The sequence below is a fragment of the Sinohyriopsis cumingii genome, chromosome 18 (assembly GCF_028554795.1).
Source record: "Sinohyriopsis cumingii isolate HCF-2022 chromosome 18, ASM2855479v2, whole genome shotgun sequence".
Lineage (NCBI taxonomy): Eukaryota > Metazoa > Mollusca > Bivalvia > Unionida > Unionidae > Sinohyriopsis > Sinohyriopsis cumingii.
This window is the reverse complement of record NC_142978.1, coordinates 1,710,545-1,723,875: the sequence shown is the minus strand read 5'-3', so window position 1 is coordinate 1,723,875 and position 13,331 is coordinate 1,710,545. Positions and strand designations below refer to the sequence as shown.

The window sequence follows — 13,331 nt, the reverse complement described above, 5'->3', positions numbered from 1 at the left end:
TCCGCAACTCAAAGCCAAGAAATTTGTATTGTCTTGGATAGTTACATGGGGATTAGGATGTGATGATAAAAAAGAAGGCATTTCTTTTTACCTGCATTTCCTTAAGGCTACAAAAGGGAGGGAGAATAAATGAGAATTTTCTTCTTCAGAAAATTCCAGTTTTACTGTGAATTTATGGGATAGCAGTTTTCATTGATTTTGTGATTGCTATCGTTTATGAATATAAAGACTCAATGGGGCATCATGCCACAGACATGTTGAATCATGTCCCACCCAGTCACATTATCCTGAAACCAGGCCGACCAGTCCAAACACTAACTTCTTAATGCTGAGCGCCAAGCAAGGCAGTCACTTAAAGTACCATTTTTATGAGTCTTTGGTATGACTCGGATCGGGTTTGAACCAGCGACCTCCCACATCTAAGACGGACACTCTAACCCCTTTAGCCAATGGAGCAATATCACCGATTATGGAAAAATTACAATATTTTGATGTTGTGTTGTTTTAGTTTGCAAAAGATTGGCAAAGAATTTAAATTACTTATCTGCCATCTTAGAAGCCATTAAAAAAACATAAAAATTCTGAGTTATTTTTATGCTCTTTAGTGTATGTGGAAGGGACATAACTTTTTTTTCCCCAATCCATCCATCCTTCTGTTGGTCAGCACACACTGATGAAGTTGTTTTGTATTTGTCATTTTCTCATGTAGTTTTTGCAGTGGTGTTATCCAGTTGTTTGTTGGATGCCGCTTGGTTGGTGCAGCATCACTTAGCTTAAATTAAGTCACTGTGACCCATATTTCATATCTCAGTCACCAATATAGTTCTGCACCTCCATGATGCATGTACCATAATGTGAGTATTGCCCAGTGCCCTCCTCCCCTCTCCCCAGAACAAACTGTAAAGAATCTGGATTGTAGCTTCACATCTTTTCATGACTTCAGTTAAGCTCTGTCTTTTAGTCCATGCAACATGCAATATTGGCTGTGAACTTTTTCATACCCTTTTAGCCTTCTTGTATATTCTGAGTATATGTCAGTTCCTCAGATGTGCAGTGTTGGCTGTAAGGAAGTACAACTTTATGTGTCAATGTGTCTGGGTAAATACAACACTACTATTAAAATGTGGGTCTCTGTAGCCTATATTTCATGCTTTATTGACATTAGAGTTGGTTTGGCCTGGTATTGATAGAAAGCAGAAGAGTTGAGGTGAGTATTCATTTTCAGTATACATATTGCTGGTTCTTTTTTCACCATAAAAATTTGTCATGGTGAACAGTATAATTTATTATTGGAAATTTTTTAATCTGTACCTGGAACAGCTGTCATAATATTGCACTTTCGATTTATATTAAATATGAAGCATGTATATCAGGGATCGGTGTATTGTTTGCCTTTCTAATCCAACTTTATTGATAACAGAGGCTATTTTAATAGTAGGTATGATTTACATTGCAAATCTGTAATGTACTATGGAGTAGATTATACACTGCATGTATTTTGAAGACTCTAAATTCCCCAAGTCGGAACTGAAATTGTTTGCAAGTCATTGATCTTTGTAATTATTATTAGGCACTGTTGTAATAATTAGTCACAGCCTAGTTTTTAACAGGTAATGTCAAATACTGATACAGTGAAGAGATTTTGTATTTATAAATTTCAATACAGTTGTAAACATGGACAGCTAAAATACTTGTTTTGTCTCATATGTTCCGTGACATTTGTCATACATGTGACATGTTCAAGCCTTGCCCAAAGCAATACAGAATGTAAATGAATACATTTATGTAAGTGTTGTTCCTAGTGGTTTTACTAGTAACAAAAATACCTGGTTAATGAAATAATTGTGGTTTTCCCCTGATGGAGCCTCAAGGTGGGCTGATGTTATTGTAGTAAGGGAAAGCTCAATGAGACTGGGAGCTAAATGCTTAGTCTGGTAGGGCAAATTCCCACTTTTGATCAGTGAGTGGACTGTCTTGTCACATTCGGTAAGATAAGGAATATACAACACTTTTTCTGGGATATTTTGTATTCAAGTACAGCAAAGAAGTGGAATAATTTTCACAGTAAATTAATTAAGGGTGTCATTCTCAATGGACAATTATGCTGAAATGGACAAAGAAAAGGTAAGAACAATTTGCAGGTGGAAAAAGTACAGGTGTTAATTGTAGAATGGATTATGGTCACTGAGGTATTTGATGGGACAATATTACCTGTGAAAGGAGACAGGTAAGTGTGTTGTTGATTATCTTGATAAATACAACAATCCCTAGCTATAAGGTCCCTCATTTTTATAAAAGGATGATCTTGATGAATAATGATTATTCTTATTTATTTTACATTATTGAAGACGAAGCAGTTATTTCACTCCAGACCAATTTGTCCTTGAGCACATACTGTATTATGCAAATATAAAAAGTAATTGAGAACAAAGCTGTCCATACAAAAATCATGATTTAGATATTTGAAATTATAATAACCAGCTTCATTTATAAAGTCTGTCACCAAAACTGGGTGAGAATACAATAAAACAGAGCAAAACTATCAAGTTTAAAAAAAAACACACTTTTGCTTAATGTTTCAATTCTAATAATCGATACAATTCTAATAATGTTCTCTGCAGGGTAGGCCATGTAGGTCTGATACACCATCTGACATGTCATAAAAGGCAACTAATGCAGCCAAACTTTTTGCTTTGGGATGTGTGCCATGAGAATGTGTTGGACTCATAAAAGGATGCAGATTGTATTAAAAAAATAGACATTGTATTTTAAGGAGTTTATCCTTTTTTTAGCTTTATCTGGGGATTTTTGGATGTCTTTTTTAGGGATACCTAAACTTACTTGGTACCATATAGCTTAGACTGTGCTGATGTGCCATTATGTATATAATGTAGAGAAAAGAATAAGGTATTTAAAAAATGAAGAAGAATGTGTGTAGTAATTTTTTAATATGTGTAAAGTGTTGAATTTTGAATTGTATTGAACCGTAAAGTTGAATGCATTGAGCATTAAAATTGTATATCATTTAAGACAGAAAAGTCTTTGTGAATGATCTCTTCAACCTTTCTTCTTTTCTCCCCCTCCCATGCAGTGTTAAAACTTGAAAGGCTAGAATTTATGACATATTGAGATTTGACCAGGGCATTGCTACGCTGTCCTGAGAAAGTAAACATTTGAGCTACCAACCATAACTGCTTGATAGGAACCCATGTCAAGTTATCATTTTCAAAGGGAAAATGATATCCACCCTAAGCTGTCTGAGATCTGACAAAAGAAATGATTATATTGGGAACAATTTAGGAACTGCTGTTTACAGTTGGCCAGAGTAAATTAAGGCATACACTTTAGAAGTAATGTGAATTTAAAGTGATGACTTTAGTCGAAATTCTTTAGTCTTAAAATTCCTGAAGGAGGAGTAGTTTGGCACCGAGGAAGCCTAGAAAGAATAGTCCTTTCCTCGTTAAACAAGGAAAGGGGACCAGGTGGGTATCTTCTAAGAAAAGGCAAGGTTTAGTGCTAGGATGCACAATTTCTGAATTTCCAAAACAAACTCGATCGAATGTTGCACAGAGCACATGTTCTTTCTGATAAAATACTGACTTGTGGTTTAGCCAATCAGCCAGTTTCAGTATGAAGTCGTTGGGAAGATACACTATTCAAGTGGAACCATATTTGTCAGAACTTTAACAGTACTAAGACCACATTTGTCTGAACTTTAACAGTATTAAGACCATATTTGTCAAAACTTTAACAGTACATAGACCATATCTGTCTGAACTTCAACAGTATTAAGACCATATTTGTCTGAACTTCGACAGTACTAAGACCATATTTGTCTGAACTTCAACAGTACTAAGACCATATTTGTCTGAACTTTAAGAGTACTAAGACCATATCTGTCTGAACTTCAACAGTATTAAGACCATATTTGTCAAAACTTTAACAGTATTAAGATGTGAAATAAATTAGGAACAATCCAAACGATATGCAGACCACATCTACTTGCCCATAAGTAGAGTCCAACCGTAAAATGCAAAGACCCATATCTGCCATTACATGATACGCTGGCAGATCTTGGTCTATACCAGTTGTCTGGCATGATCAGTGAAACAAATAACTTAGAATCTGAGCTGCCAGTGGATTATGCAATGCCAGATCAGGTTCTGTGTTTGCAGTTGAACATAACTTGTAAGTGTGTATATATGCTAAATATAAATAACTGTTGTTGAGGTGGATAACGTTGATTGCCAGCCTCTCCCCCCCACCCCCACCGAAAGTTTGTCTAATTTGGGACTTAACCAAAGCTAAAAAAATGTTTTACATCCTAAACTCCCTGATAAATCTATGCTGGATAATCCTCAATCCAAAGATCCCTAAGCAAACTCGCCCATTTGTTTTTGTGGATAAGTCATATACCTTTTGCTAGTACATGTAGTTAAGTTTTAACCAGAGATGTGTTATATATATATATATATATATATATATATATATATATATATATATATATATATATATATATATATATATATATATATAGCACATCTCTGGTTAAAACTTAATTTTCTTTTTCCTCTTAGCTTAGGCAAGTGCAGAAATTTTGAGAGATGAGTGTGCATTATTGTTGCTACAAAATGTTAGGAAACACAATGTCTTTGATAATTCTCCTGGTTATTCAGTAATTTGTTTCAAGCAAGAGAATTTAATTTCACTTCCCCCATCATAAAGTGTCTTGTGATACCATGAGATGACATTGGTCATGTGACTGATCACAACCATCAGTTAAATCACAGATATATATATATATATCTGTGATTTAACTGATGAGGAAATGAAAGATTTATTGCTCAGGTATGGGATGTAGAATATAGGAGTTACTAAACAGGGGAGGAAGTCTTATACCTGTTGACACATGTACATGCCATTTCCTGGTAGTTGATGATTGACGACGGGAAAATGGTGGAGTAGTTGAATAGTCAAAATGTAAGTTTTTAACAGCTATTTATATTTTATTTTTATTTTTTGTGTTTCTCTGGATGCCTTTTTAATGTATGTATGTAATTTTCTTTCTACATTTTTGCTCTAATGTTACAACTCTGTTGAGAGTCATGTGGGTGACAATAAACTAAAATTTGTGTAAAATCAGATATTAAAATCTGATAGGCCACATGTGAGTCTTTAATTTGACATTCAGAAACTCTTCGCTATAAATTTGCCCATGTAAAGCAATGGCTATTTGCAAGTCTTGTGGGGAAGTGTTGATTTGTAAGATATGTTTTATGGAAGGGGTGTGTGTGTAGATTTATAAAGTTTTGCAAAGGATTGTACAATTGAAAGAGCCTATCCCCAGAACTGAATGCTTTCCACAATCATGCAACCTTCCCAATAAAAACAGATCAAGTCATAACGTTGTTTTCAAACAAAGAAGGAATTTTACTTGGTAATACATTAGGTAAAATCATACAGACGTGACTATTACACCCATTGCCTTTTCATGTTGATTATTGAGCAAATCTACAAAATTAAATAAAACTGTAATCTAAACACTGAATTTCCCTGGCACAGTTTCCCATTACAAAAGTTAATTGAAAGAATGGAGACTGGAGCTCTCAGCACATAACATGCCCAGCCCATTTGGAGTCAGCCCCTAATAAAGTTTACCCATTACAGAATCAGTCTATAGTTTAATTTACAGATTCTAAATGTCAGGGTCAGTTCATTCCAGAGTCAGCCTATAACAAAAGTCGTTCCATTACAGATTCGGTCCATATGAATTATTTGAATTACCTGTCATGGTTGGTCCATCAGACAATGCTGCATTGGTGGGGTTTTTTTTGGTAGTGAATAATTAAGGATTGATGATTGATTTTTTGACATTAATTGAATATGAACGACAAAAAACGTTGCTTAAATTGTTTAACTAACTAGCAAATCCTTAAAATAAATTTTATTTCTTGTAAAGACAAAATAAGTAAAACGTGCTATTCTGTCCCACCTGAAATTAGCTTGCAGATATTTTACACAGTAAGTTTATTGGAAGGATCACAAACTTAATTGAAATTCAGTCTTTTATAAAATAGAATTCAACCTTTTTATTTTATAAATTAAAATGATATCTAGTTTCATCAGTATCAGTTGGTCATGGACCAGGTACTGGTTTTGATAGGTCTATTAGCTTTTAAAAGACTACTAAAGAGGAATTAATAAATACCATTTTCCTCTCAGCTTAGGCAAGTGCAGATCAGAAATTTTGAGAGATGAGTATGCATTATTGTTTGCTACAAAATGTTAGGAAACACAATATCTTTGATAATTCTCTTGGTTATTCAGTAATTTGTTTCAAGAAGGAGAATTTAATTTCACTTCCCCCATAAGTGTCTCGTGATCCCATGAGATGACATTGGTCATGTGACTGATCACAACCACAGTTACATTGATGTGATTAGTTTGGGGGCAAAATTGTAAAGAACATAATGCCAAATATAATTTACGATTTTCTGCACAAAAGTGTTGCAGTTATCATTCATTTCATGTTAAGAAGGAGAATTTAATTAACATATTCTCATGATTTAAGCAGGGGCCCCGAGTGCCCGAGTGGTCTAAAGCACTCTCCGTTATGGATCATTGCCATCTCACCTCCGTCTGCATGGGTTTGAGTCTAGGATTCAGCCAATGTGGGTATGTGAGAAAGCTTGCCAGTCACAGTTTCTCATGGGTTGGTGGTTCTTCCCGGGATTTTCCCGGGTTCTTCCTCCACCATTTATACTGGCCGCCATGCATAGCCTATCATGTGCTGAAAAGTGTTAAACCCCACAACAACAACAACGATTTCAGCATATTACTCTGTGTCTTTTATTATTTATTATATCTTACTGCAATAAGGAGTCTTTAATTGCACAATTAATTGTTGTTCTAAAATTTTTAATGATCGACATTCAGAGGTATGTGTAATTAAATTCTAGAAAATTATTCATTACTGAATATAGTATGTAATGGGACAAGCACATAAATGGGATGATTTGGGTAGTTGGAGTTCATTATGACATTTGATATTTAGTCTGTTAGACTTTATTCAACTTTGTTTGAACCGACTGCAGTAGATACCTGCCTTGAAAGACTACCCCTTCTGCCAAAACATTGTGGTCTCTCAATAAAGGTGGTCTCACATAGCAGTGGTCTTTCAAGACAGGTTTTACTGTATCATGTTTATAAAACAATATTTTATTAAACAGTTCCTGCATTATTCATGGTAGTGGAACCTGTGTACCTGTGTAATTGTTTCCAGTAATCTGTGCTCCTGTGGCAATCTCAGCATCTACAGCAGTACTGTCCAACCTTTTTGACACCATGGGCCACTGAAAAATGTTTTTCTTGAAGCCTAGGGCCTCAGCAGAAAACTGAAAAGCAATGACTATATAACTGCTCGAGCTCTGGTGGGCCATTTAAAATCAGCCAGTGGGCCACATGCGGCCCGTGGGCCGTGGGTCAGACAGCACTGATCTACAGGTAATCTGTATGGCTGATTTCTCTTAGACTGGTACACTGTATGTCTAACTTTTCTTAGAGATCTACTGCATATAAGAGAATTCAGGGATACAGGTTACATTACTTATATTTGAAACTACAATTTTAATCAGCAGTTTCATTTTCTGACTCGTGCATCATCATTTTCATATGCACTGCTTGAAATATACGTTATTGATCAAGTGATCCAGCATTATTATCTTCTGCCTGTTTTTCAATGCAATCTTACACATGTGGGTTGACAAATCTTGTGATCACTGCACTCAACAGGCAGACAAGTACTCTACACTATAGTTGTATGGTAATGCAAACATTGCGATTAGAGGTCTATCTTATCTGCTTGCACATTTTCAAGTGCCTTTTCATTCATATGAACAAACCTCAATTACAAGGCATATACTGTATATACTTGCTTATAAGACAAGTCCAACTGCAAACTGCAATCCTGTGAAATACATATACAGGTAATACCAAAAAGCCTAGTCCCTCACATGCTTGCTGGAGGGCTGACACCAGTGGCTCAATATACTTGGTGATTCTTGACTCTACAGGAGTTTTAAACTAGCAAATGATTGTTGTTATTATTGTTATAGGATTTAACACCATTTTTAGCAGGAGATAGGCTATACATGGCGGCCAGTGTAACTGATGGAGGAAGAACCCAGGAAGAACCACTGACCCACAAGAAGCTACTGGTAAGCTTTCTCACGTACCCACATTAGCGGAACCTGAGACTCGAACCCATGCAGACATAGATGAAATGGCACCGATCCAGAACGGTGAGCGCTTTAGACCACTTGGCCACTCGGGGCCCAAACTAGCAAATGAAATAGTTGAAACTAAATGTGAGGATATTTTATCTCTGAAGTTAACAAAAATTCTGCATGTACTTACATGTGAATAAAAATCCTGTGATAACTGGTTTTATGTGATGACTGGTGCAGACATGTTAGCATCATTCAATTTTTTGGGTAATTTCAGGATGTCCGCGTGACAAGTACATTTTTGGGAATTGACTTGGAGATATTCATTGTTTGATGAATCACATTATTCAAGGATATTGAATATCGCAACCAATGCATTTTTTTAAAAACTTTAAAAATAAAAAATGTATATTCAAGATTGTGTAATTGTAGATGTTTGGAATGTTTATTGGTCTTCTGAAGTTTATGGTTTCGGTGGACCTGTTTTATTTTCATTCTTTCATTATCAGAAATTTCTTCAAATGAATAGGTTTGAACACACCCACTAGAAGACAGAAGAATAAATACAAGTTGGGGCCCTCAAGTGGCAGAGTAGTCAAAGGCACTTGCCTTTACCGATTACTGACATCTCACCACTGTTGGCGTGGGTTCAAGTCTTGGGCTCAGCCTAGATGTGGGTAGGTGAAAAGGCTTGCCATTAGCTTCTGCCAGGTTGGTGGTTCTTTCAAAGGCTTTCACGGGTTCTTCCTCCACTAGGTATACAGGTCACCATGAATAACCTATCCTGTACTAAAAAAATGGCGTTAAACCCACAACAACAAATACAAATTAATAAATATATGCCATTCGTATCTAAACCATTTTTCTGCTTAAATGATGCAATATGGTGAATATCTTCTTTTTAGTTTCTGAATTGAATAAAGTGGGGCCCACTAATATCAGAAACTAGGGTCACTTAGAAACAAACATGAGTCACAAATATCTTTTCCAGTTTCTTATTTACTCAAGAAATTTAAACACGTATCATTATCACTGGCTCTTAGATTGTGGATGTATTCATTTCTGCAATAAATATTCTCTTTTCCTGCATTATGTTCCTTGAATCATTTGGAGACTCAGGCTATTTCATAGCGTTTGACCACTTCCTTTTCCTCTAAAATAACCAATGTCCTAAACTTTGGACACTTATTTTGGTGAACAAGGAAATTTTTGACAACAATGTGTTGTAGTCTGACTTTTCCATGACTTGCTCAGAAGTGACTGACTCAGAGTATATAGTTCTGGAAAAGTGAATATTTGTTTAAACAAATTAATAAATACATATCGCAGGCACTTGTGAGCATTATCAACCAATTTCGTACAGGGATTTGAATTCTGAATGCTCAAACAACCAATCCACATTAGAACTTGTTTTTGACATTTGAATACATTTTTTTCCTCAGTGTATGATGCTTTGGAAATACATGCAGCACAGTGTTTATGCAAGATTTCATCTTATATTTTCTAACAATAATCATTGTGTGCTCTTGATTTGTGCCCAAGTTAATCAAAATCAGTGAGACGTTGATGTCAGCCAATGAAATTGGTCATCTTAAGCTTCTTTGGCACTGATTGCACTTTATTCAGTTGTTTATGGAGGCATTTGATTCAGTGTAAAAGTAGGGGTGGGCATAAATACAGCCCACAGGAGGGATTGGGCTCAGATCTGGTTTTATCTGTTAATTTACATCAGAGGGTTTGGCTTGAAAATTGCTTGTTTGGCCCATGCCCAGGAGGAATATGGCCATGCCTAGTCTAAAGTCAGCTATAATGATGATCTTTTATTTTTTGCATGGATTTATGCGCAGAGAAAGGGAAATTTCTAGTACCAACTTTGACTAATTGGGGTCATTGGTACAAGGAGGCATTAAGATTGTAATGTTGCTTTTCCTTATTTATGTTTCATCTCATGACAGAGTTTGAGGCATGCTTCTAATATAGATAGTTACAAAATACAATGTTTTTGTTGCAATGATTTTATGTTTCTGTTCTTTACAAAGTCAGTGGAGTATGCCATTGCATAAATAAAAGTCAGTTTGGTTAGCATGTGTTCCCCTGCCCTGCCCTTCAAGTTAGCAGGAAATGACACAGTATAGAAGTATTTTATAAGTAAGTTGTAGACATCTGACCATACTTTATGGTCAGTGTAGAAGTATTTTATAAGTAAGTTGTAGACATTAGACCATACTTTATGGTCACTATAGAAGTATTTTATAAGTAAGTTGTATACATTTGACCATACTTTATGGTCAGTATAGAAGTATTTTGTAAGTAAGTTGTAGACAATTGACCATACTTTATGATGATGATCCTTGACCACCCTCAGTAATTCACCACAGGTCAGTTTATGGTCAGTAGTGATGGTAAAAGAAGGTCTTTATTAATGGTTTTCTTTTTAAAATCACACCTCCTACCTAATCTCCAGATCTGTATTGCCTTTAAATGAATGCTTCATTCAAAACATGATCATAGACTAGAGGTCTGAAGAAAATGTGACTAAAGCTTTTTGAACTCTTGCACTGAACTTAATTTTTAAGATGGATTATTTAAGAAGAAAACAAAATTTACGTATTGTTTAAAGTGATAACAAAGGAGGGAATTGCCTGGATGGTCAGTTGAGATTAATTTTAGTAGATTTGTGTATGCCACTTAAATTTTTAATGTTTATTTCCAGTAAATAACATGTTGACTAAAAAAAATCTAACTAGGTGTCCTTCAAAACAGTTCATGGCAAAGGATATTGGGTATGCAAAGGATCTGTTTTGATGGCCATGAACATACCTGATACCCAGGCCATGAACATACCTGATACCCAGGCCATGAACATACCTGATACCCTGGCCTTGAAGATTTATCTTGCAAGTAATACCCTGTCACTTAGTAAAACAAAACTGAGGCATGTAGGTTGGTTACATGGTATGTATATATTTTGACTTGGTAAAGAAAGTTTATCAGAATAGTACATTTCTCATTTTGAAAGGGATAAGATAAAGTTGGCTGAGTTATGCAGAACAGACCACACCCTTCTCAAGATAAAATCTTGATTTTAAAATTACGGATCCATCCTTTTGTCAGGTTAGTAGGTTGGACAGTTTTCTGGGAACACTTATAAAAATGTATGAAAAATACCTACCATACAAGCCACTTGATTAGATATTTAACACCGACACCATGCAGAGATGTAAATTTATGTAACTTGACAAGCTTGTTGTTCTAGGTGGGGTGTTGGAAAATGTCATTGGTTTAAACTGGAATTTGAGCGCTGGGATTGCTGATGGATTTTGAGTGGGTTGAATGATAAAAAGTTTACCCTAGAGTCATGCAACCAGCATGCTTCATGTTCCATAGTCCATAGTCCTTCATCCAAGTGCTGATCAAATATATGTGCAGTCTCTCCTGCAAAAACAGTGTCTGTGACTCTTTCAGGGATTCTGTCATTTTTATTTTTTTATGTCTATATGGTATAACTTAATAATACAGGTAAGGTGTCTCCATTATTATGAACCGAATCAGAGTTTGTATTTTTAAATTTTGATCAAAATTTATTTGTACAAGTTCTAACAAGTTTTACAAAATAGTCTTGACAACTGTCTCAGGTGTGGGTGCATGAACAGTGTTGACTTCACTGTTAACCATGATGGGTGTCAAAACTAACTTTAAAAAACTAATGTGTCCATCTGTCTGTTACCAATTTGGTTTCTGCAGAACAACTCAAGATGTTAATCATCTACCAAACTCAGCACATGGCTTGCACTTGGGGTAAGGAAGAGCCTTATTGAGTTTGGAGCCAAAAGACGGAAGATCAAGTTGACAGTTAGAGAACAAAAAATTGCTTCTGCAAAATAATTTCAGTTCTCCACCATCAATAGTTACTAAACTTTGTGGGTGGTTTGCACTTGGTAAGGAAGAACTGATTTTATGTTGGGGTCAGGGGGTCAAAGGTCAAGATCACAGTGAGTGAAAGCAGAAAAATGGTTTTAGTACATTAACGTAAGTTCTACTTTACATACCTGGGCTCAGTTTTCTGGTTGGCTTCTACTTGGTAATAATTAAGGAAGAAGCCCATTGATTTTGGGGTCTAAAGGTCAAATGTCAAGGTCAGATTTCAAGGTCAGGGTCGCTGTAGATGACAAAAGATGGTTTCTGTGCAATAACATTAGTTTTACATGACAGACCTTGACCAAGCTTTGTAGATGGCTTGAACTTCGGGTGAGAAAGAAGCCTGTTCATCTTGGGGGTACAAATGTCAAAGACACTGTGACTGAAAGAAAACATCTTGATAATGGTACTTAAGTTTCAAATGATTATTCATTTTTGAACATGAAATTGTATGGATCAAACTTTTTTCTAATGCTAAAATCCATCTTTTAATATGAAATCCATTTTTTTTGAAAAATAGTGATATTTACTGTAACCAATTTTTTTTAATGAGATGTTCAAAATTTGTGTTCTGTGTGTATAGACTGGGTACCCACCATAAAATGGACTGTCTGGGTGACTTACATGCAGAGCTCACTCACTATAAAGGCTCTTTGGTTCCTGTTTTAAGGTGAATATGGCCAGCCTGTGCAAATAGTATTTAATACAGTAGGTATACGGCAGCTGCATGAACAGTCCTAATAAAATCTAGTTGTCAGTTTTTAAATTATTCAGCTCAGGTCAAATCTGGTCACAGTTACATCTTTTGCTTTCATCTGAAGCAGTCATGTGATGTCAACCTGGTCAATTATGAAAGCACTAACTAAGCCGTTATCCCAGTTGTTGACATCATAAAATTGGTCACCAACCACTTTTATGGTGAATTCCATTTCATTCAATAATAGTTAAATTCTATCATATGCTCCATTATAAGATGGTTTCTTTATTATGCAGTATACTCAGTTGCACTCATGGACAACATTATAATGAGAGAATGGTGTAATAAGGCCAGATATCAAGCTGATACAGGTACATGTATTGATTTGCCCAGAAAGGACCCATGTCGTAAGGTCATATTGTCCCATCTATTAGTATTCATGGACACACTGTGAAATGTAGATATTTATTTAAGTCAATTGAAATTTGAAG

General features: G+C 35.5%; 1 protein-coding gene across 11 annotated transcripts in view; it reads left to right on the top strand.

Moving 5' to 3' along the window:
• Nucleotides 1–13,331, top strand: part of LOC149775957 (uncharacterized) — a 185,836-nt gene that overhangs the window by 42,673 nt on the left and 129,832 nt on the right. For 2 of the 11 annotated variants that reach the window (XM_089940784.1, XM_089940783.1), the window contains exon 1: nt 1,902–2,124. The exons of 4 other annotated variants lie outside the window; for them this stretch is intronic. In XM_089940784.1, coding sequence (XP_089796910.1) covers nt 2,102–2,124 — 23 coding nt within the window. In that variant the 5' untranslated portion in view covers nt 1,902–2,101. Of the gene's footprint in view, nt 1–1,901; nt 2,125–4,836; nt 4,981–11,623; nt 11,745–13,331 lie in introns of those variants that run through there. 5 more of the 11 variants (XM_089940785.1, XM_089940786.1, XM_089940791.1 and 2 more) reach the window with 3 other exon arrangements.